Consider the following 23,856-nt stretch of genomic DNA (forward strand, 5'->3'; position numbering starts at 1 on the left):
GTCGAATGAGTCGACAACTTTTTAAACATAAATCTAGGGAATTATTTTTTACATCTAGGGTTTAAATGTGCGCATGCGCAGTAACAAGCGCGCCTCCTTACTCGCTCCATCGTGCGCTACACTCTCTCACTTGTTCTTTCACTTTGTGGCTCCTCACAAACATGGCACCGGTGAGTTTTCTCTCCGCACGAAAATCGTGCAAAACTTTGAAATCAAACCTCGCATCGTTAAAATACGAGCGTGGTGCGATGTTTAATTACCTGACCTGCTTACGAATCCAACTTTTCGTGGAGTTGTCACGCTGATGGCGTCGATATTCCATGATTTGTTCGAGATTTCCTGCCTCCTTAATGGAGGTTATGGCATTCTGGTAGAAACACAACTTAAATAATTTTTGTTGTGGATTCCAGACAAAGCCCGTTGTGCCCGCCAAGGCCGGCAAGAAGCAGCACATCCGCGGCAAGGGTATGAAGAAGAAGAAGGTCGCACTTCGTTTCACCATCGACTGCACTCATCCCGTCGAAGATACTATTCTGGATGTTGCCAATTTTGTAAGTATAAACATCATTTCTCCCAAAAAACACATGACACTCATGATATCATGTAATTTTATAGGAAAAATACCTCTTGGAGAGGATTAAGGTCAATGGCAAGACCAACAACATGGGCAAAGATGTCACCCTAGGACGCGAAAAGAACACCAAACTGGTGCTCACCTCCGATATTCCATTCTCAAAGAGGTATCTGAAGTACCTCACCAAGAAGTACTTGAAGAAGAACAACTTGAGAGACTGGCTCAGGGTGGTTGCATCTGGCAAGGACAAATATGAGTTGAGATACTTCCAGATCAACAACCAAGATGATGATGACGATGAAGATAACGATTAAGTTAATGTCATTATCACTTATTTGATAATAATAAACCTATAAAACGTTTAAAATTTGTTATTTTTACTTGATTCTTTGTAAAACCTAATCATGTTTTTGTGTAAATGCGTTTCGTGTATGTTGGGTTGCCTACTTTGCAGGTATAGAGTGGTTTTTAAATTAATTTAGCTAAAAACGAATGTTATTTCATTTATAAATTTAATGAATGTGTTTATAGGTATTTTGATTTGTTTTTCTGCGTGATTTGGTTGCAATCGGTTGGAATTTGTTTGAATCTTTTGCGCAAGGTGTCCGAAATGATAAATGGCGTCGCGCGTAACCTAGAAACGCCAAAGCGTGTGCATGTGTGCGTGCTTTCCCCGCATCTAACTGTACCGCGCGCCACAACGCACAGCGCTCGCACACACGCTGACGGTCACGAAGCTCTCGCATACATCGCGCATTCAATACTATTACATCAACTGTCAAGTCGTCTCCGCTGGCGCGCTTGTTATTGTTTTTCCGCGCGCGGTCATCGCGAGCGATGTCTCGTCGTCTGAGCCGCCTGGCATTGCGACGCAACCAACGCAATCACAAACTCCAGCGAACGGTGAGCATCGCTTCTGCGTCGCATCGCGCTCTCGGACGCACACACCACACACACCAACACACACACGCAGAGCACAGAGTGTACGAGTGTGGTTTTTGTTTGTTTTGTAGGTCACTCGCGAATCGCCGCTGGTGCGATCGCCGCCGCCGAGGGGTGCAATGCGGAGGATCACGGCGTGAGCGCGCGCGTGCCCCCTGATGATACTCAAAAGTGCCGCGAGCGTCGTGGCGCTCCAGCAGCATGAGTGCGCGCCCAAGAGTGTCACCAGCACGGCCGCCTCCGCTGCTGGAGAAGGCGCCAACCAACGTGTGGCGCGGCGTGTGCCCATCGTCGACCTCAACGAGCACCTCACGTGCTTCCTCTGCAAGGGATACTTTATTGATGCCACCACAATCATTGAATGTCTACACTCCTGTGAGTAACTCAACAGAAAATCCAATCAGACATTGAATTCACACACATTTCTGCTTACAGTCTGCAGGGGATGCATTGTGAAATACCTAGAGAGCAATAAATATTGTCCAGTGTGTGATGTGCAAGTACACAAAACAAAACCACTGCTCAACATCCGACCTGATAAAATCCTGCAGGATATTGTATATAAACTGGTACCTAAACTATATCACAGTAAGTAGCACAGCAGAGAACCTAAATTACAGGTTTCTACACATGATTCTTGTAGATGAGACGCAAAAACGTCGAGATTTTTACGCGGCGCATCCGGAATCGAAACCCTCCGGGCTGGAAACGCGCGCTGAGGCATCCTATCAGCATCTCTTGACGCCCGATGAGATGCTATGCATCTCTTTGATGTACAATGGCGCGGCTGACAAGTGCACACCGCGTTATCTGCGCTGCAGCGCCTCTCTATCCATTTGGCATCTACAGAAACTCATCCGGAATAAATACGACCTCAGCGTGCATCATCGTGTTGAAATTCTGCATCAGGATGAAGCTCTGGCTGCGTATTTGACGCTCATGGATGTTGCGTATATTTATTTATGGCGACGCGTAAGTTATTCACAATAATATCACTTAAAAGACATAATTTTATTATTAATTGTTTGTAGAAAGTACCATTGGCGCTCACATATCGTATCTACGAGAGCACAAAGAAGGCAAACTCACAAAGTCTTAATCTAAGCGCGGAGAATAACAATAATAACGATTCGAGCGGTGAGGAAGGCTGGAAAGAAGTGCAGCTGCGCATCAGTGAAAATGGCGAGATGAGCGTGACAGGTATACAGGATTGCCTAAGTCTCCTCGACGCGAATATCCTACAAGATGATAAAGATATGAGCGAAAAGAGTAAAAAAGAGAAAGATACAGATGCGGCCATTAAAGCTTCACCGTCGAAAAAGTTGAAAGTCGATAAGAAAGGCAGCAAGGATGTCAAGGACACAAAGGACACGAAAGATCCTAAACGGGAGACACGATCAGCGTTGCAGGTTAAAAACACGCCTGCAGAAAAGAGTGCAAAGATACCCAAAGAGAGAAAGCGAAAAAGCATGGACGCCATTGTTGAAGATGTCAAAAATACAGATGTTGACACATCAAATAAGAAATCCAAATTGGACGAGTTGCAATCAACTCTACCGGCTTGTATTTCAATCACGACCAAATCGCCAGTGATACTCAATCATTCGCTTGGCCTGCAGAACCTGTCGAATAATCATCCGCTCAAGAAACATTCACTGGCGAGTACAAAACCCTCGACTGCTGTCAGTCTCAACAGTGTGACGACTGTGTCGCCATCTACGTACAATCAAACCCACCATCTTAAACAGCAACAGATTAAAACAACCACTGCTAGTACAAACGCGCAAACCGAAACTAGTGCTAGTGTAGTCACACCGAGCACGTTGAAGGTGTCAACGGTGAGTTCGTCGTCTACAGTGAAATCCACAGCGGCGTTGTGTACAGCTACGACAAGTTCGACGTGCACGCCATCTGCATCGTTGGGTAAACATAGTCCGCAACCATACGCGCAGTTTCAGCGTGTGTATACCCCACCATCGACTAATTATACACCGATAAATGTACCTAGTGTACCGAATATTCACGCGAATCGTATGGGGATGTCACCAGCGCCATTGCGGCATTATAATCCACGTGGACAAGGGCAATCACCGCATGCGCAGAGATTCAAAACAATGGAGACAAGTGTCGCTGGTAGCCCTGGTGGTAAACAATGGAATCAAAGACCGGAAATGAGACCGCAAACTCCACCACCACCCCAGGTGGGATCCACGAATGATTTACGCAATGTCCGACCGGCGAAGTTTTTCAAAATGCGCAATAACATGCCGAGATATTTAGGATGTCCGGCATCCGGGGTGAAACCAATGTATCAGGTGCAAGATAGTCCGGAAAAAGCAGACGAAAAGAAGGAATCCACACAGAAAACTGTAAAAGAAACAAAAGATGATGATAAACAACAAAAAGATGTAAAGAAATCTGCGCCGCCCGCTACCTGTACAGAGATTAAACGTCATTCGATTGTGAAAATCGATCCGAAGACACTCAAACCCATCGCGGATCGTGCGCCGGAAATGACCAGCCTGACGACGTACAATATAAAACCGCCGGTGAGTTCACCGCAGCAGGATTTGAAGATTAACACCTCGTCGGTGTCGATTTTCAATCCGATCAAGCTGCAAACGGAGCGCAAGAGTCCACATTCACCTATTAGCAAGCGACCGGCTTCTAGTCCGACGAGTGCTGGTAATCCGCCGCCACCCACGCAAAGTCAATCACCAGCGATGGTGACTACTGTCAGCAGTGGCGCAATGCCGATGAGTAGCGGTATGATGAATATGCATGCGAAGCATCAGAAGGCGAGTTTGAGCTACACGCCGCCGAATCCGTACGTGCCGAATCTGCAATCGCCGACGCTCAACCCGAATCAGTTTATGTATCCGTCACCGGCTGCGTTTCCGCCGTATGATTCCATGATGGCGGCGGCGTTCCTCGCGTATTCACGCGCGCCGTATAATTATGACTTTCATAAAATGCAAATGGCGCACGGGCATGCGCCGTATAGTGTGCAGCCATTGGTGATGATGAGTCAGGCGCAACCGCCGACGAATCCGCAACCCGCGACACCCAAGAAAAGCAAAGAGAGTAAAGAGAAGTCTACGACACGGACGAGTTCACCGAAAACTGAAAGTCCGAAATTACTAACGTCTAAAGATGATAATAACACCAAAGAAACAACAAAAGTTTCCACTTTGAAGGAATCTAAAGATGTTGCAAAGAATAATACGAATTCAACAAGCAATAAACCGGTTAAAAGCGATAAATCACTACAGAATGCTCTCGATAAACTAACAAAAGCTAAAATGGCTGGGGACGGAGCCGAACATAAAACAGAAACAAGTGAAAAACCAAGAAATAAAAATAAAATCGAGATTAAATCACAAATTACGATCACATCACAAGGAAATGTCAGCAGTATACAAATACAAAACAAATCAAATGACACCGAGAAAGTTTTACAGGAAACTGTAATCGATGCACCAACAAACACAGATAAAACACCAAGTAATGAAGAAAATACGAATACAAAACAAGAAGATAAAACAGACACTAAAACTGTGGAAGAAATTGCACCGAAAACAAGTGAATCATCAGAAAATAATAAACCAGAAGAAGTAAAATCAAAAGAAGACACACTACCGCCACCTAGTGATGATAATATCAAGAGTAAAGGTAAAGAAGAAGAAAAAGTTGCTGAAGCGATAAAAGATGATGAAAAACCCGCTGATCCTCCTCCAGCAGTTGAAGTGGAAGTTAGAGTTGAGAAGAAAGTTGACGACGCAGTGCAAAATGACGATGCAACAAGCGAAAACAATGATAAAACAAAGTGCACGTAAACACATATGACGCCAGTGTGCGCCAATCTCATTTAAAGTGCCTGTAAAGTGAGCGATATTGAAACTCTATCAAGTTGAAACTGTGAGATATAAATTATAATCATAGAAATTCTATATAATGATAATATTTAACACACGTACGGATAGGAATCTAACGTTAATTTGGAGTTTATCAGGTCACAATGTAGATGTAAATAAGATGTGTGAGCAGAGTTGCATACATTCGACAGTGAAAATTTCGGTGCCTTCTAGACCAGAGTTTCGGGACAAAACAAATATATTTTGAGAAGATTATTAAAAACAAACAAAAATAATTGATTTGACGGAGCAAAATTTTGAAGAAGCAAAACTAATGTTTAATTAGTCTTAGTTTACGATTGCAAGAGCAGATGTATATGAGAATGTCGGATGATTCGAGACACAACATGGCGCTCGGAAATGGGTTTATACATACATAATATAAGCAAGAATATATTATTAAATTAGTTGCTAGGTCTGTATGATACTTGTAGGTTTTTTTGTTTGTTTAGCAGAGAGAATTTCATATACTTACAGAGCGCGCGCGCAGGTGTGTATTTTATTTTATTTGTTGTTGCGTTGGGTTTATGCATAATGCCGACTTGGAGTTGATTTTTGTTTCGTTTGTAAGCAAGATGCAAATGCAAATTAAAGATTTATCACCTTAACCTCTATTTCACCGCCCGCCGCCATCTTGGAACCAACCTAAAAATCACACACATGTAATAAACAAAAACAAGCAATTATTTACCTTCAGATTGTTTTAATAATCATTGTTCACTTCATTCTCAATAGTTAAGCGATTATTTTGCTCGTGGATAGTTTAAAATCTCTCCTTTCTTCATCATAGATACAAACAAGCAAACTTTACATAAAAAGATTGAATCATATTCCAGCGGCAGCGCATTCGTGGAAACATATTCATGATGCGCGCCCTCTCTCTATCAAGACGTATAAAAAATTGATCAACATCACAAGCAATCGAATAATAAAGCAAGCCGGGTGCTTTGACCACCGGTCCGTGGGGGATAAAAATCAGATGTAAATCTATATATGAATACAGTAAACATTCAATTCAATTAAAAAAATATCAAATTAATCTAAGCGCAACTAGCCGCGTATGTGTGTGGGGAAATTTAAAAACTCGAAATATTTCAATTCCTAAAAACCGATTACGTAATTGCAAATCGCATCGTCAATTGATGTCAACGTAGTGCCGCTCGAGCAGCGCTTTCTTATCATCGGCGATGCGCGGAAACCGATTCAGATGCTTGATGAACACCGGCCGCGGGATCACCTCCAGCGGGGTGGCCATCATACTGCGTGCGCTTGTCGCATCCGCCCAGTTCTGCAGGAACGTCGACCATTCTTCAATCTGCGCCTCGGTGGCATTACCCGACGATATTAAATACTCAGTACGCACGAGGATGGTCACCATAGCACTGACACCAAACTAAACATTAAAAAAAAATAATTATTATAATTTCAGTTAATATTGTACACTTACTTTATTCCCAACAACAAATTGCAGCGGAGCTTTATTCAGGTGACTCAACGGCGTCGAGCGCCCCTCAGTCGGCCGCATATTCTGCTCCAGCTTGTTAACAATCGTCAGCACATCGGCCATGCGCGTCGACTGCACAAACCGCTTGAAGTACGGATGCAGCCGCGGCAGGAGATTATCTCCGACCATGTCACGCCTGCCAATCAACGGAATACACAGCAGTACCTTACACCACAACGTCGCATACTCATCAATCGAATAATCCGACCCCAGCAGCGCCAATAAACGCAACAGCAGCATTTTACCCTTGCGTATATTCATAAACGACGCGAATTTATCCTCCTGCAGTAACCCAGCCATTATCCGCAGGAGATAATCCACTGGGTTATCACGCTGAGGCGTTGATTCCGCCTGCAACAACCTCAACAACTCCTGTTTCGCTTCCGGCGTCGCCGCCGATTCCATCTCGCGCAGGCGCTGCTTCTGCTTAATCTCGACGAGTTTCTCCATGTTGGCAACCGCGATGGGATTGAGCAGATCCTCCGCTTTGAGTACAAGCGAATACAACGACTCTAGATCCAATAGCAGTTGTTTTGTCTTACGAGTATCACGCGCAGGCGTACTATCGGTGTCTTTCTCGAGTGTCACCACATCCGTATCGATGATTTTCCTCGGCGCTGTCACCGAAACGCACTGCAGCTTACCCAGCGAGTTCTCAAACTGCTGCGGAGTATACGTACGCGCTTGCAGTTGATTCTCCGACCGCTCGGAGTTATTCCGATTGCGTTGCTGCTGCTGCTGGCGATGATGATGATGCACATGCGGTAGATTCTCTTTATCATTGCGCGCTTTGCGTTCTTTGAACACGGTGTAATAATAGTCGTCAAAGTAAGGCGTGCCTGTGTTCAGCTGCAGATGCTGTATGTTCAACAGCCATTGTTTCTCTCTATTCGTCATTAAACCGTCGAATTCATCGCGTGGCCGACTCGCACCGCGATTGTTTTGATTCATCTGCTGCTCCTGTTTGTGGCGGTGTTGTTGCGCGGCGGCCGCCATTTGCATGTGCATCTGCCGCATCTGTTGCTGTTGTTGTTGTTGCAGGTGTGGCGGTAGCGGTGGGCCGTTGCGTATCGTCGGCATCATCGGAAAGTTGGCAAACTGTTGCATTTGCGGCGGAAGCGGCATGCCGGGTCGAAGCATGGGATACTGCGATGGATACTGTGGTCGTACGCCGGGCATTCCTGGAATGCCAGGGAAGCCGGGCGGCATGCGTGGTGGTGGTGCTTGTAGGCCGGGAAGTAAGGGACGTTGTTGTTGCTGCGAGGCTACCTGAGGTGGCATTGGCAGGAAACCGGGTGGGAAACGCGCCGGTTGCTGTTGTGCAGGTCGTTTCTGCATATTCTAATAAGAAAACATCCCAATTAGAAACAAAATATATAAAAATATACAAAAATACCTGTTGGTTGTGTTGTTGTAGCATTTGCTGTTGATGATGATGTTGTTGCTGGTGCTGTGGATGAAATGGCATCTTTGGACTGGCGAACAACTTCTCAATCTCTTCGACAGTGGGTATATGCGGGACGTCCATGCCGATTTTGTCGAGTTTCGGCGCAACGCTGCCGTTTTTCTGCCATTGTTGTTGTTGGAGTATGGCGCGTTGCATCTGCGCTTGTTGCTCGCGCGCGCCATAGAACCAATCGACGCCTTTTGTCGTCGGCACCGCGTGTGAGGGCGTCTCATCATCAGAGTCATTAAGCACCAAGTCTCTAATTGAGTTTTCTACAATAAAAAATACAATTTAATATGTTTATAAGCTAATTATTCGATGATATTACTACCAATGTGTTCTGAATGTTTAGAATTCTCATCATAATGAGCATACTGCTGATGCTGCTCCTCCCAATCATCATTCAACACAGTGCTATCACCCAACGAGCCGAACGTCTCATCGTTGAGAGCGTCGTATTCATCCTCTTCCCCTTCGGCCAGGTCGGCGTCCTCGTCCGGTAATAAATTACTCTCATTCTGCAAGAAGACATCAACAAGTGTTACAATTTCATAAAAATTCTATAATAAATACATTAAAACTCAATTATAACACTTTAAACTTATTACACTTCTAAGTATAGGTATGGAGAATATGTTGGTGTAGTTTTATTTAATTTCCTGACGAAATTTTGGACGAAATTGGGCCACTTACGTTTAACGCTGTGTCGAAACCAAAAAATGTGTTAGCCATTTGCAAACCGTCTACACATGTTCCCGACCGGCGTATGTGATTGATGCAGCGTGAGTTCACGCGGTGGTGTACGCACAAGGACGATTTGTTTCTAGTCTCCTGCGAAATTCGGCCGCAAATATGATAAGTCCGGCGATAAAATTTCTTCGTACGTCTGGCTCTTACAACGTTATTTGCGATTTTTGACAGGCGTGTGCAATTGGCGGTCGGCAAGTGGCGCCCTCATACATGTCAACCTAAAACATTTAAAACAACAAAAACAAGTTATTTTTGTTAATAAAAAGTATAAATTGTACGTAAAATAAATATTTATTGATTCTTTTTTAGTTAATAATTGTTTATAATAAGTATTTGTAATTATATTGTAAAAATTTAAATTTAAAATTAAATCTAGGGACTTTTCTTCTTTTCGCTGTCAAAATTCAATGACATTTATGTAACTAGAAAAATTTAAACAAGTTTCTATTGAAAAACTTTACTTTTAACACTTTAATTACTAAACAAACACCTACGTCATTAGTTTTAGACAAAAATCTAATCAAAACCATCTTAATTACATCCTGTTTACTAATTAGAAAAAAGTAAACAATAACAGTAATCTTTTATTATTGTTCAAGAGTTGAATTTTCGCACGGTGCCCATTGTAAATCACATTGAACTTGTCTTTGAAGCGCGAAATGCGTCTTATTACATAAACATTTTGCGTCACGCCGTCGTCGCTCGCCGGGGATGATATTTAAATCGAACTTCTTGGTAGCGAGAGCGCACAAACGCGACGCGACCGCACGCCCGATCGCATCGATCAAAAACCAATCAAAACCCACTTCAAACTTGAAAAACTTTTCATTCAGTGCGCGTACAGTGATTGCGCTTGCGATTACGAAGAAAAGAAGCAGTGATTAATGCCGGACACGAAGTGTGTCGAAATCATAACACACGACGCATCCACAATCACAACCACGCATACGACCTACTAATTAATTCGATTAAGTAAGTAAATAATTATTTTCAATCGTATCGTTTAAGTTAAAAACTTTCCGCGAAACCAATTGCATGCAATAATTTAGGATTTGCGTGTGCGCACGAATCTAACATTGAATTCTGTACATTGAAACATGATTATTATTAATTTGAGCGTTTGACGTGCGAATTATGTTAATTTTCATAATTGCCGGACGCATATTAAGATATTATCATTAGAATTCCGTATTCGTCGGCGTACAGAGTTCAAAATCGCGCGTTTTGACTGTTTTCGCATGCAGAGAGGATCGCAGACAGGAAATCAGCATAAAATAACCGAATTCAGAATGCATATAAACTTGAACCAGACATGAAAGACGAAAAAAGAAAAGTGCATGACTTAAGTAACACACTTATCTCGTGCGTTATATCATCTCTTCGCACCTTGGTCAATGCTTTTCACTTTTATAAGTTGTTTATTTTCGGTGGAAAGTGAAATGCGAAATTTACGACCGCTTTTTCTCTCTTTTTAAATTGAACAATAAGTAATAAATATTACGAGGTGCGAAGAGACAAATCTATGAATGTTGTTTGCGGCGTAAAAACCATGGCGGCCATCTTGTTCAGTGCCATGTTTGCGGTTTTTATTAGCGCTTTTATTGCGTTACATGATGTATGGATTTCGGGGCCGGAGACAGAGTGCACATTGTTATAGCATCAGAAAACAAAAGAAATCAGTTTTCGGTATTTAAACTTTCTTCTCGTACATACTTCAAGAGGGTAAACAGCGTGCGGATCATACGTAACGCGAAATGAAATTTCATAAAGGAAGAAAGTAACCAGAGTAGCACACGCGCGCCCGCAGAGATGACCACAAGGCCGAAAAAAGTGAAACTGTTGTAACGCACGACAAAATGTCGCCGCGTATTGGAATCCGCTGCACGTCCGACAATTACTCAATTAAACGCACGCGCGCATGCAAATTCACCACGAATGCAGTGATGAAACTTTTTGCAATCTGCAGGGAAAGAAATTGCTCATTTGGTTGCATATAGTAAAATTTAATTACTTATTTATGCGTCTAACGCATAAAACAATTCCATACTTCTTATAATTATGGAATATTTTTATTCCTAATTGACATTTACTTTAATTGTCTGGTAATTACAACGCGCGACTATTGATTTTCTTGCCGATGACATCATTTTTTGTTGATTCTTCAACTGGTTTCGATTTTTTTATATCTTGATATTTTATTTTATTGAATTAAGCTGTGACCATGTTTGGCGTGGATTTATTTGCGATGCAATGCAAATACAAATAAACGCTACCATGAATTATGATTTATTGATTGTTCGCAGCCGTGTTACATCATGCATACAAAACATAACCAATCTAAACTGTATGCAACCTAATATACATGTATTTTTAGGTTACAGAAATGAACCTCATAAACGAGCAGAAACCGTTGAGTGAAGAGAAGCGAATCAGTGTGTTGGACTTTTATCGAGGGAAAAAAGTCTTCGTCACTGGTGGTACAGGCTTCCTGGGTAAAGTAATCATCGAGAAACTTCTACGACAACTCGAAGTGGAAACAATCTACATTCTAGTGCGTGAAAAGAAAGGAAAAAGCATTCATTCACGCATCGATGAAATGACAGATGACATTGTAAGTATAAAAACAAAATGGCCGCCATGTATCTATACTAAATCAAATATTTTTATAGTATTACGACGATTTAAAGAAGTCCGATCCGAAATTCAAGCATAAACTAGTCCCTATCAATGGGGACTGTGCATATGCCGGTCTAGGTCTCTCCATTACCGACGTACAAACACTTATCGAGAACGTAGAGATTGTTCTGCATTGCGCAGCTACGGTGCGTTTCAATGAACCTCTGGATAAATCCTACGCTGTGAATGTGACAGGAACAAAAGGCGTTGTGAATCTGTGCCATAGCATGCATCGTCTGCAAGCCTTCGTGCACGTCTCCACAGCGTATTCAAACTGTCACCTCTCACACATCGAGGAACGTTTTTATGATTATTCTCTTGGCGCAGATGAAATCGCCGCGTTACTAACAAAATTAACACCGGATGAGATCGACGCCAAGACACGTGACATCATAGGCAACTGGCCGAACTCGTACACATTCACAAAAGCACTCGCGGAGAATCTCATCCGCACCGAATGCGAGAAACTACCAGTTGCTGTTTTCCGCCCGGCGATTATCCTGTCGACGTACCAGGGAGCAACACCCGGATGGATTGATAATATCTACGGACCAGTTGGGGCTTCGGCTAGTATCTACGCTGGTTTCGGACGGGTTGTCTATGTTGCTCAGGATGACAGTTGTAATGTAGTTCCGGTGGATAAAGTTGCAGATGGTATTTTCGCTGCCGCCTGGGAGGTAGGCACCCGGATACACAGGAAATGTGAAGATGTCAATGAAAAAATCAAAATCTACAATTATGTTTCGTCCTCGACGAAGAACACCATCAATTGGAAGGAGTATATTTATATTGGATCGTTTTACAGTCGAGAATTCCCGCTGTTGAATACAAAACGCACGCTGAATGTCACAATGGCGCGCTCGGAAACTGTTTATAATATTCTTATCCTGTTGTTACACTATATCCCAGCGTTGATTATTGATTTCTTCATGCTTTTAAGCGGAAACAAACCAAAGTATGCGTACATATTTTATTTTATAACTAAAAATTTAATTTTCTTATGTTTTTGTTTTAGATTGTTTCGTTTGTACAAAAAACTTCATTCGCAAATGGCCGCCGTGTTGTTTTTCGTCTGTCATGCTTGGTCTTTTGATAATAACAATGTACAAAAATTATACGAGACGTTATCACTTGAAGACAGACGCCTATTGCCGATGGACATGCATGATGTCAACTGGAAATTATTCATGAAGAATTATATTTTGGGGATTCGTCGATATGTGCTCAAGGAAGATGACAGTACGCTTGAGCCAGCGCGTAAAAAATTGAAGACAATGGAACGTTTGGATAATTTCATCAAATGCGCGATTTGTTTCTTTATTGCGAATTATATTTATGGTGTCGTTTGTGCAACGAGCACGTGGCTGTTGTTTGGATGAAAATGGCAGCCGGGCATGCGCGGTAATTTATCGGGTGATAACAAGGACAAAATACTCAATTGTAGGTGCTTACAACGCTCTGTATGGTCTATTGTTATGTTAATTTGTTAAGAATTTATTGTTTTACGTATATTCTAGGTTTTGTGTTAACGTTTTAAGTCTAAAAGCAATTTAAATGTATTTATTATGGAATAAATATTGAAGTTTACTATAGGCAACCCAAATTGATCCGAAAATCACTGAGACATGTTCTAAAGTCGAAAAACTTGAAAATTTCACTAAAAACACGGAAATATTAATGTTAGGAATGAAATTAATTTGTATTGAAGTGATTTTTAATTAATTTAATGCATATTTAACGAATTTACCTCAAATTTTTATAAGAGTTTATCGTTTGCATAGCAAATTTTAATTTTATTGTTTTATATTTCAATAAATGATGCAATATTTCACGGAGACTTAACCATGACAGAAATACAAATTAAACTTGAATTTATTGTGCTACAAACATGTGATTCGCTCAAAACAAAAGGTAATTTGGTGTTTGGTTCAAAAACTATTAAATTTTTATGTATAATTCTAATTTTAGGTTGTTTTTATGTGGATATGTGTAGACATTGTTCAAATATACTGGAAAACTACTTGAAATTCAAAGAAATGTGTCTGTAATGGAAAGAAACCAAGAAAGAAGTTAAAAAGTAGGTAAAGACTCTTAAATTAAAGAAATATCATTAGTATTGTCACAAGTGCCTATTGAAATTATATGGCCACTTGCGACAGTTCTAAATATATGCAAATGTATGTATCACAATAGAAAATTAAGGTAATACCATTAGTATTGTCGCAAGTGCCTATTGAAACTATATGGGCACGTGCGACAGTTCTAAATAAATGCAAATGTATGTATTATAATAGAAAATTAAAGTAATACCATAAGTATTGTCGCAAGTGTCTATTGAAACTATATGGTCACTTGCGACAGTTCTAAATATATGCAAATGTATGTATTGTAATGGGAAATTAAAGTAATACCATAAGTATTGTCGTAAGTGCCTATTGAAACTATATGGACACATGCGACAGTACTAAATATATACAAATGCATGTATTATAAAAGAAAATTAAAGTAATACCATAAGTATTGTCGCAAGTATCTATTGAAACTATATGGACATATGCGACAGTACTAAATATATACAAATGTACTATAATACAAAATTACAGAAATACACGCAACGCAAGTCTACTTTTAAGAAATTGAAGCTTGAAAAGTCATTGTGAGTACATCCAAATGAATTAAACTAGTAAATAATATATTTGTTATTGTTTTGGCAAAGATTTTCTAAAGAAACATTCCGAAATAAAGTGAAAATCTAATTTTACTATAGGCAACCTCAACTACATGCCAAATACACTTTCACCATAGGCAACCCACCAAACCCAAGCCAATCCGAATCTAATTAATTCTCGCTGTGTCTGTAGTTTTATGACTACAGCCTTGATGAAGGTTTTGATTAATTCGATCACGTCAGCAGGCGAAAAACTAATTCGATGAGTTCACGCTGTGACAACATTGCATGCGGGTGGAGACGACGTGGACACGCTGCGGCCGCACCTTCACCCAGCATAATTGCCACTGCACAGCGATACAGTTATCATATCGAAACTGACAACCGGCGAGGCCAAGCCTTCGTTTGTTCATCAATCTAAATCAAAAGCCGAAAATAACCCCCGCTCGTAAAATATGACGCAATGAGGAGAGTTTAAGAAATGAAAAATTTAATTTACTTTTCGGCTGTTTATGGTTGTCATCAGCATGCCGCACACACGCATGGCGGACATTATCCTTCGGTCGAAATGAGCGCGCAGGATGCGTGAAAACGCGTCGCATCGGCTTGAAATTCAAGGCACGCGTCTCATAAATTAAAACACGATGACAATAGACCGAATGAAAGACGCCGACAATGTTGGTTGCCTAACTTTTGTGCAATTTTTAGTTTTAAAAACGCAAAAAACGCATAAAAATCATGATTGGATTACGGAATATTAAGGAATAAGGACGACACTCGCGATAGAGTCCACGGGGACTTCCATTAGTTTAATAGGTAATAGAGAGCCACAGGAAATGGACATTATACAAGGTGTTGTGAATATTTTCCAGAAAAATATATATAATAATCGAATTATGCGGATGGAAACAAGTTTTCGGAAATTAACTTCGAATATAAAGATTATTTTATCACTAATTAAATGAATTAAATGCCAAAGTGGAGTAGGAGATTATCTAACATGAAATAAATTAGGCCACCCAACGTACACGCGCATGGAGGCGAGTCACGCGAGCCGTAATTAAATGCATTTTAAAAATCAAACATAACCAAAATAGAGAAATGTGCTTCATCTTCATTGATTACAGCCCCTCGACGCGCACATTGAATTGCATCGAATTACACGCGCGCGCGCGCGGGGAGAGCGAGAAAAAAAGAGAAAAGTAATTTGTTGTGCTCCCCTTTCGCTGTTGCGTCTCGCGTTTCAGACGAGGAAGAAGAGGGAATATGTGTGTCAGGGCGGTCACTGCAATGCGATGCGCCGCGACGGACCGGCGGCGGTGGCGGCGGCGGCGTCACACTGTTGATTCAATCATTAGGCTCTGTTTGCTGAATTAATGGCGTGGCGGCGCCGCGCCGACCCGGCCCGCGGGCGCGCGGAGACGGCGCCAAGGCGCTCTGCCGCCGACCGCACGCCGCCGCCAACCAGCCAGCCAGCACCATGCATTACGCCTATGCGATGAATATTTTTACAACGCATCGCGAAAACAAAAAGAAAACAAGTGAATTAATTCGATACAACCAAACGTGCTGCTTTTCTCCTTGTTTTAAAAAATAACCTACAAATTACGCGAAGCTGAATAATTTAAATACACTCAGGTAGATGTACCAAAGTACCTTCAGAATATGTGGTATTGATGTTAGTAAATAATTTTGAAAATTTGCTTTAAATTGTAATCAAAGCTGATTTTTTTCAATTTTGCAATAAATTACTTTTTATCAATAATTCCTAAACTAAATATTAAAATTTAACAAACCCAACACCAAATTAAAGCTAATTAAATTACCTATCAGAATATGTACATAAGCATGTTAGTATAATACCTCTAAAATTTGTTTAAATTGCATTCAAAAATAAGAAACTAAAAATTTTGACCATTTTGCAACAAATCACTTTTTATCAATAATTCCTAAACTAAATATTTAAATTTAATAAAACCCTAACACCAAATTAAAGCTTACCAAAATCAATGTATCAGAATATGTATAGCATGTTGTATAATAATTTCAAAAATTGTTTAAATTGCATTCAAAATAAGAAAACTAAAAATTTTGACCATTTGCAACAAATCACTTTTTAATAACAATTCCTAAACTAAATATTTAAATTTAATGTCCCAAAAGCCAATTAAATTACCCATCAGGATATGTATAGCATGTTAGTACAATAATTTCCAAAATTACTTTAAATTGCAATCAAAAATAGAAAAACTAAAATTTTGATAATTTTGTAACAATTACATTTTTACCAATACCCTGGGAAACAAATGATGTAAATTTAAGAAACCCAACACCAAATAATAAAGCCAATTAAAATTACCTATCAGAATATGTAGAATAATGATAGCATAACAATTTCAAAAACCGTTTAAATCTTTGCACTCAAAATCAGAAAACTAAAATTCTCTTGATAATTTTGCACCAATTACATTTTACCAATAATTCCTAACCAAATATCTCGAATTGATTAAAACCTAGCATCAAATTAAAGCCAATTAAATTACCCATCCAGAAATATATAATTTATACCCCGAATAAATCCCGCAAGTCCTTGAAATCAATCAAATTACAACCGCATCGATGTCAGCCTCCAGTTAGCAATGACCTCTGATACGCACAAAATAACATCTATCAAAGCCAACTGTGACAACTCCATATACTTCTGCCCGTCTAACGTAGTGTACTGATTGAAGAAATATTTCGGCTTGCACGAATGAAAAACGCAAACGCACATGCATGTGTGTATGCGAGTGCCAGTGGCGCAGAGGAGGCCGGAGTGAATCAGCCGAGGCCGACTAAGGACCTTCTGACGCTGTCGGTGGTCGGTGGCGGCGCGTTATTGATCCTCTATTAATTTGTTAGCCACATCGGCCAGCGCTGCGCTTGCTGGCTTCAGCGTTTCTCTTTGGCGTTCAGTATCGGTTTAATACAATCAGAATTTCGATTATTTTGAAGAAGTAGCAGGCAAAGTTCTAAAATGTAAGATATTTAGTTTCAGTGATTGGCAGACAGCTTTTGTTATAAATAGACACTACTGTGCGTCAGCCAGTGTCAATCAGCGTACTTACTCATTGCCACTGATGTCTCACTCTTGAAAGCTGCATGCCTCATGGGCTGTCCCATAATAACCAGCGCATAACGTTTTTCTCATCATGTGCTTTCATTACTTTGTTACTAATCTCATGATAGTTGCCAGTAACCCCTTCCAGTTTTGGCGGTTCTCTACCGGATCATAACCCTGGGTAGACCAACAAATCTAGCCCACGCTTTTATCATCCCGTCAATGATCTCTATGGGTCAATATTTTCGATCATCTACTCTGCTTATCACCCTCACCTCAAACGAAATGCAATACCACAGGCAGAAAGTCGATGGAGTCGCTAACTTGTGATATCATAACAACATCATCAAAAATTCGATGTATCGCTCATATTTTTGCGCGCATTTCATCACGCATTCTAGCGTTGAAAGACGCAAAGTGCTTTAGAGCTTTATCTACCTTAAGTACCAGGTACGTAAAAACAAACGCATCATAGGCACATATTTTGCTGTGTAAATCACAGGAAATAAATCCCAAGACATGAAGGTAAATAGATTTTCCATAGCTGCTTGGTAACTGCCAATTTCTGTGCTCTCTTTCGTGATGTTACCACGTTATTTTGTTTTGCTCTTGATAACAATTTGCACAAGTAGGAAATCAAAGAGCACAATGAAGCCAATCTCATTGTTCATCCTGGTCCTGGATAAAATATCACTCAAGACATTCAACAGTTGAATCTTCATAGCTTCAGGAAACTTGTGAAATTGCTCCTGCTTGGAATGCAGATCCAAGAATGGTGTTACCAAAAATGGAAGAGTACTTTGTGCCACAGAGGTGTGAAGAGTTTTGACAAATTTTGCATAATTATCAACATCACGACGTAATTGTTGATAATTACACGCCTTACCGTCAATGCTCTTGGTAATTTTCTCCACCAGCTTTATAAGTTGAGCTTGAGGCATCATCTTTATAGTTCAAGGTTCCGTTTGTAGGTTAGATCGCTTCTTACATCTGTTTACGGTTAACATATGTGATTCTGTGTTTGTATTGGAGGCACGTCGCCTGCAAACAAACAAAGTAAGTGTTGGTGCTTTACCTCAATCCGGGTGAAAAAAACACAGTGCAGCTTGGTTTTATTTGAGTAAATTGACTTCTAAAGGAGGGTAAGTTTTCCCGCCAAATGTAAGAATAAACGTTGCAGTATACTGCGAAATTCAACTAAACGCAACATTCTATACTCAATTGCCCTTAGCATTCACAGTAGATGGCGCCACAAGCATCTTTGTGAATTGTTGTAAATCTGCATTTTTTTGTTTATGAATACTTTTTTACTTTCTTTCTTGATTTATATGATTATTATTTAATATAATATTATTTTATATTATAAAATCGTTTTTTTACAAGATAATTGCAATAAAATGAACAAAATGACAAAAATATTAATTTAAGCAACATTCAAGGGATTTTGAAAACATGCCGTGGAAAACACCCTGTATCTCGCAAACTAATACACTTTTTTGAGTTTTTCACCGCCATTTTATAGTTAAAGAGACGCTCTACACAATACATGCCATTTTAATGCGCTAAACATTCTGGAAGTGCCCTAAAATGCACTTCAAACATCGGCCTTATTTGGAAATTTTGAAAACATGCCGTGGAAAACACCCTGTATCTCGCAAACTAATACACTTTTTAAAGTGTATTAGTTTGCGTGATACAGGGTGTTTTCCAAAGCATGTTTTCAAAATTTTCAAAAAGGGCATCTGTTTGAAGGGCTATTTAGGGCACTTCCAGGGTGTTCAGCGTATTAAAATGGCATGTATTGTGTAGAGCGTCTCTTAAACTATAAAATGGCGGGGAAAAACTCGGAAAAAGTGTATTAGTTTGCGAGATACAGGGTGTTTTCTACAGCATGTTTTCAAAATTTTCAAAAAGGGCATCTGTTTGAAGGGCTATTTAGGGCACTTCCAGGGTGTTCAGCGTATTAAAATGGCATGTATTGTATAGAGCGTCTCTTATACTATAAAATTGCGGTGAAAAGGTAAAAAAAGTGTATTAGTTTGCGAGATACAGGGTGTTTTCCACAGCATGCCTTCAAAATTTTCAAAAAAAGCCGTTGTTTGAAGGGCAGTTGAAGACACTTCCATAATGTTTGGCTGATTAAAATGGCATATATTGTGTAGAGCGTCTCTTAAACTATAAAGTGACGGTGAAAAAGTTAAAAAAAGTGTATTAGTTTGCAAGGTACAGGGTGTTTTCCACAGCATGTTTCCAATTTTTCCAAAAAAGGCCGTTGACAGTTTGAATCTGGTAACTTTGCACTAAGTTGAGGGCGCCACTGTCATTTATAACACTATCTTTCGTTTTGACCGTTTTGACGGTTGATATTTTGAAAAATTGAAATTTTAAATTTTGTATACCGTCGATTGTGCAGATGGCGCTAGGGAACATGAACTTTTCACAATTTTAAACTTGTTTTAATTAGATCGAAAAAAAAAACGAAATTTGTGGCCTCTTACAAACCAACATTTATATCTATGTTTGTTTTCCAATGGTGACATTCTTATTTTATGTGTAAAGGAATTCAAACTGATTGATTGTCATTTTGAATCTGGTAACTTTCCACTAAGTTGAGGGCGCCACTGTCATTCACAACACTCTTTCTTTCGTTTTGACCAGTTTTGACCGTTTCGACGGTTGATATTTCATTCTCTCTTTTGTACAGCCTCGTTTAACCACGTTGTGCATCAGTGATAATTTTAGAAAATCTTTAATCATCGGCCGAAATCTCACAGAAGTCCATTTAATTATAATTTTGTCAGATACTTTAATCGCAAAGTTTTGGTTTCCTGTGGATATTTCGTCGCTGGTGTGCGAGAAACTTATACGGAACGTGAAAGTGACTTTGCACCGCTGTGTACTACATCATTCACCGGTATTTTCACGTGTTGCCCAACTTGTAGCTTCACTCTTGTTGGTCGAATAACTACATTTAACTTTATAATTGCGATTTGTTGTGATATTGGAGACAATTCCGACGTCCACCCGCTAGAAGTACGTGAGTTCGTGTTATTGAATTTGTTTCACTTGTTTCGTGTAGCAATAGGGATTAGATTATTATATACTGTTTATATTAGTTGGTCACAAATATTGAAAATCTAATACATTTTCAACTTTCAAACTTGAGCTAGTATGTTTATGTTCTATATGCACACCTACTAAACAAATTTACAAATCTTGTTTTTAATACTTTATTATTTTTTTAGAACATGCCTCCACAAAAGAAACGCAATGAGTTCGTCTTCGTTGTAGACTTGGCGTCGGACGAGACCTTCCTGCGGAACGCCCTGGACAGAGTCTTCACTTTGAAGTCCCTGGAGACCAGAGGCCCAAAAAAGGACCCTACAAATGACCAGTTCCAAATGGTTGCTATGAACTATCCGCATCCTGACACGGATGGTTCAAATTACATGGTGATCAGTGATTTTGTGACGCCAATGTTCACTGATAGGGTGTTTAAGTATTTGAGTGAACATCTGCTCATCTATAATGAAATGGAGCGCAAAGATTGCGATTGCAATTTGGTCAGTGCCATTAAATATGGAGGTGGAATATTTAATGCGTTATCCGACAACTTGCATGTTACCACCTTTTTTCTGATTGTCATCAGTGACTTTCAAAATTTTAAAAACTCTCCTTATGAGGAGAGTGAAATTCAGCAGTGTGTGGATCTTTTTTGCACTCTGGACATCATGTTCATTGCTGTAGTAGATCAGGATGTCTGCTACAATTTCAATGACATGATTGAGACATGTCGGCAAATGGAAAAGGTGATGGAGACAATTCAAATTCCAAGGAGGAACAGTGCCATTGAAGCTGTTTGTTCAATTGCTCAACAAACAGAGGGGATTCTGACCGGGGAAAAGCTTTGTAATTTCAATTTAAATCCGTTATGTCTGCCAATTTGTTATAATAATGCTTTTTACAGTTTTGAACTTTGTGACCCTCTTTGCAAACCCAGCGTCTAAGCAACCTTGGAACACGTCCCTCACTCTGGGGAGCTACTCTTACTCCACTGTTACCACCAAGCTTACTGAACAGGCAAACAGTTTCTTAGGCAAAAGACCACCGATTCGCCAATATGCCTATCGCCAGCCACAGACGGCGAACATGGCTACTACATCTTCTGGTGCAGGGCAACAGGTCGCCGAACGGGATGTGGCCTTGGTGAAATTTTTCCACGGTCGTGCACTGCACATTCCTGCAGATGTGCGTGCGTTTCCGAAGGATGTCCCAGCCACATTTAAGATTCTTGGTTTCATTGATGCCAGTGAAATGTCGGAAGTATGTAGATTGTCTATTTTTTTTATAATGTAAAACGAAAATTATTAAATTTAATATTTTACAGTTGTACTACGGGGGGAACGAGTCTTTTGCGGTCAGTGCGCGTGAAGACAGCCCTCGCGCGGAGCATTTCGTGGAATTGGCATTTAAAATGATCCGCAGAAAGAAATACGCCATCGTAGCAAGGGTATATTCTCGAGGAAAGTCGGCCAGTGCGTTTGTGCTGATTCCCCAACCGGAAGGCTGGATGCTGATGACCGACCTATGCGATGGAGCCTTACGTGTTCTCAATCCGACAGAGGCGGACCATACTGACGTCGACGAAAAATCTCTCTCTAACGGGATGCTGGCGTTACGACAGCATCTTATCAAGAGCAAGGTTTTGTTCCATCCATGCTGTTCGTTGGGGCCTGGACAGAATCGTGTTTGCAACAATGTGCGCCGCCTTTGCGGATACAATAAAAATTTATTCAAGCCGGATGAGCTGACAGTTGGACTGGGCGACAGAGACAAGGAGTTGATCGATAATCTGTTTGTCTCAACAACTTCAAAGATTGATCAACCCGAGGAGGAGGATGATTGGTAGGCAGGAAAGAATCATGGTGTTTGGCAGTTTGCTCCGGGAACATGGACCCGAAGTTCTGCGTAGAAGCCGGGAAAGAACGGTAAGGTGTATTTTTCATTCCTTGTTTAATTTACCCATTCTTGCATGCATTGTTTTAGAAGCCTTAACTTACGCCGGGCTATAATGATATCATCTTATCATGCCATTGCTGTGAACATGCTAGTATTACTGTATATAAACGTGATTTAATTTTAGAAATCTGCGCCCAATATTTGCTCGAGGATCATCCAAACTGGTTGTCATTTGGAATCTGGTAACTTTGAACTAAGGTGAAGGCACCACTGTCATTCACAACACCATCTTCGTCTTGACCTTTGATACTTCTCTCTCTCTTTTTACAGCCTTATTTAGCCACGTTGTGCATCTGTTATAATTGGAGCCACGACGTGTAGCCAGCCTGCAGGGCACCTTCATGCGCCTTCATACTCCGACGCAGCTTGGGATTTTACTGGTGCGTGCGGAACACGCAGGTTCTCTACGTTCCAACTAAACAACACTTCACTCGCGCATCTATTGCAACTTATCATTTGTGTATGTACTCTTCTACCTACACTGTGTGCTCTCTTGCGCACAGCTTTCGCCTATATCCTGTTGTCTGAGAAACCCCTTCTAAGACGCTCCCCCTGGGTAGCAATACCCTAGGAGCATTTCAATTCTGGTTCTGGGTTCACGCCCATTGGGGCAAGCTCTCCGAGGTGTGTGTTTAGTGGGTCGGGTACGTCGCCTTCTGCGAGGCCTAAACCCCACACGCTGGTCACTCGTTCCGGCCAGCCGTCTGTTGAGCAGATTTTTCACACCTCTAATCAAAAAAAAAAAAAAAAAAAACCACATCGGCCGCAATATCCCAGAAATTCTCCTAAAGTTTAATAGTATAGCTCACGAAGTATTGTTATTTGGATTGTATGTTGACGTGACTGTCGGTAATACAGTGTGATCGTATTATAGTACACAGGGCTTGAGCTTCATTACTGATCGTTAGTATTGTATGTATTGTTAGTATTATTATATTGTATGTGTTTTTCGCGACTGTTATCGTTTTATTTTCAGTAAATCGCATTTATTTTGATTGCTTTCTGTGCTAAAGTAAGTTGTAATTGTTTGAAAACATGGTGTAGAAAACACCCTGTATCTCGTATACTCATCCGCTTCCTTTGAGTTTTTCACTGCCATTTTATAGTTTAAGAGACGCTCTACACAATACATGCCATTTTAATCCGCTGAACATTCTGGAAGGGCCCTACAATGCCCTTCAAGCAGCGTCCATTTTTGGAAATTTTGAAAACATGCTGTGGAAAACACCCTGTATCTCCCAAACTAATACACTTTTTTTGAG

The 23,856-nt window shown here is 40.5% G+C and overlaps 5 protein-coding genes across 6 annotated transcripts; 4 read left to right on the plus strand and 1 right to left on the minus strand.

The window, feature by feature from the left end:
* The first annotated feature begins 46 nt into the window (after positions 1 to 46).
* Positions 47 to 941, plus strand: LOC135798300 (large ribosomal subunit protein eL22-like). The gene is made up of 3 exons (XM_065311107.1): positions 47 to 170; positions 411 to 551; positions 616 to 941. Exons 1-3 carry the CDS (start codon positions 66 to 68, stop codon positions 886 to 888), a joined length of 519 nt encoding a protein of 172 aa, XP_065167179.1. The 5' UTR covers positions 47 to 65; the 3' UTR covers positions 889 to 941.
* Positions 942 to 1,271: 330 nt separating this feature from the next.
* On the plus strand, positions 1,272 to 6,038 carry LOC135799085 (cell surface glycoprotein 1-like). The gene is made up of 5 exons (XM_065312108.1): positions 1,272 to 1,477; positions 1,588 to 1,891; positions 1,952 to 2,104; positions 2,160 to 2,488; positions 2,548 to 6,038. The coding sequence occupies exons 2-5, from the start codon at positions 1,675 to 1,677 to the stop codon at positions 5,350 to 5,352; spliced, it is 3,504 nt and encodes a 1,167-aa protein (XP_065168180.1). The 5' UTR covers positions 1,272 to 1,477; positions 1,588 to 1,674; the 3' UTR covers positions 5,353 to 6,038.
* Positions 6,039 to 6,113: 75 nt separating this feature from the next.
* Positions 6,114 to 9,307, minus strand: Patr-1 (Protein associated with topo II related - 1). The gene is made up of 5 exons (XM_065312118.1): positions 9,075 to 9,307; positions 8,713 to 8,899; positions 8,331 to 8,653; positions 6,878 to 8,275; positions 6,114 to 6,823 (listed from the first exon to the last, which is right to left on the minus strand). The coding sequence occupies exons 1-5, from the start codon at positions 9,111 to 9,113 to the stop codon at positions 6,566 to 6,568; spliced, it is 2,205 nt and encodes a 734-aa protein (XP_065168190.1). The 5' UTR covers positions 9,114 to 9,307; the 3' UTR covers positions 6,114 to 6,565.
* A 579-nt stretch (positions 9,308 to 9,886) lies between these two features.
* LOC135803043 (fatty acyl-CoA reductase wat-like) lies at positions 9,887 to 13,404 on the plus strand. Its single transcript, XM_065316671.1, has 4 exons — positions 9,887 to 10,103; positions 11,506 to 11,742; positions 11,801 to 12,762; positions 12,823 to 13,404. The coding sequence occupies exons 2-4, from the start codon at positions 11,515 to 11,517 to the stop codon at positions 13,184 to 13,186; spliced, it is 1,554 nt and encodes a 517-aa protein (XP_065172743.1). The 5' UTR covers positions 9,887 to 10,103; positions 11,506 to 11,514; the 3' UTR covers positions 13,187 to 13,404.
* A 6,789-nt stretch (positions 13,405 to 20,193) lies between these two features.
* LOC135803436 (uncharacterized) lies at positions 20,194 to 23,586 on the plus strand. Of its 2 annotated transcripts, none has more exons than XM_065317045.1 (5): positions 20,194 to 20,612; positions 20,821 to 21,484; positions 21,543 to 21,898; positions 21,963 to 22,563; positions 22,719 to 23,586. In XM_065317045.1, exons 2-4 carry the CDS (start codon positions 20,824 to 20,826, stop codon positions 22,482 to 22,484), a joined length of 1,539 nt encoding a protein of 512 aa, XP_065173117.1. In that variant the 5' UTR covers positions 20,194 to 20,612; positions 20,821 to 20,823; the 3' UTR covers positions 22,485 to 22,563; positions 22,719 to 23,586. The 2 variants fall into 2 exon arrangements, with proteins under 2 accessions (XP_065173117.1, XP_065173116.1); XM_065317044.1 differs by having other exon boundaries at positions 20,194 to 20,608.
* Positions 23,587 to 23,856: the final 270 nt, after the last annotated feature.

This window comes from Atheta coriaria, unplaced genomic scaffold (genome assembly GCF_025399875.1).
Source record: "Atheta coriaria isolate IRGN ID8LTWV9N9 unplaced genomic scaffold, Caltech_Dcor_3.1 hic_scaffold_2_pilon, whole genome shotgun sequence".
Lineage (NCBI taxonomy): Eukaryota > Metazoa > Arthropoda > Insecta > Coleoptera > Staphylinidae > Dalotia > Dalotia coriaria.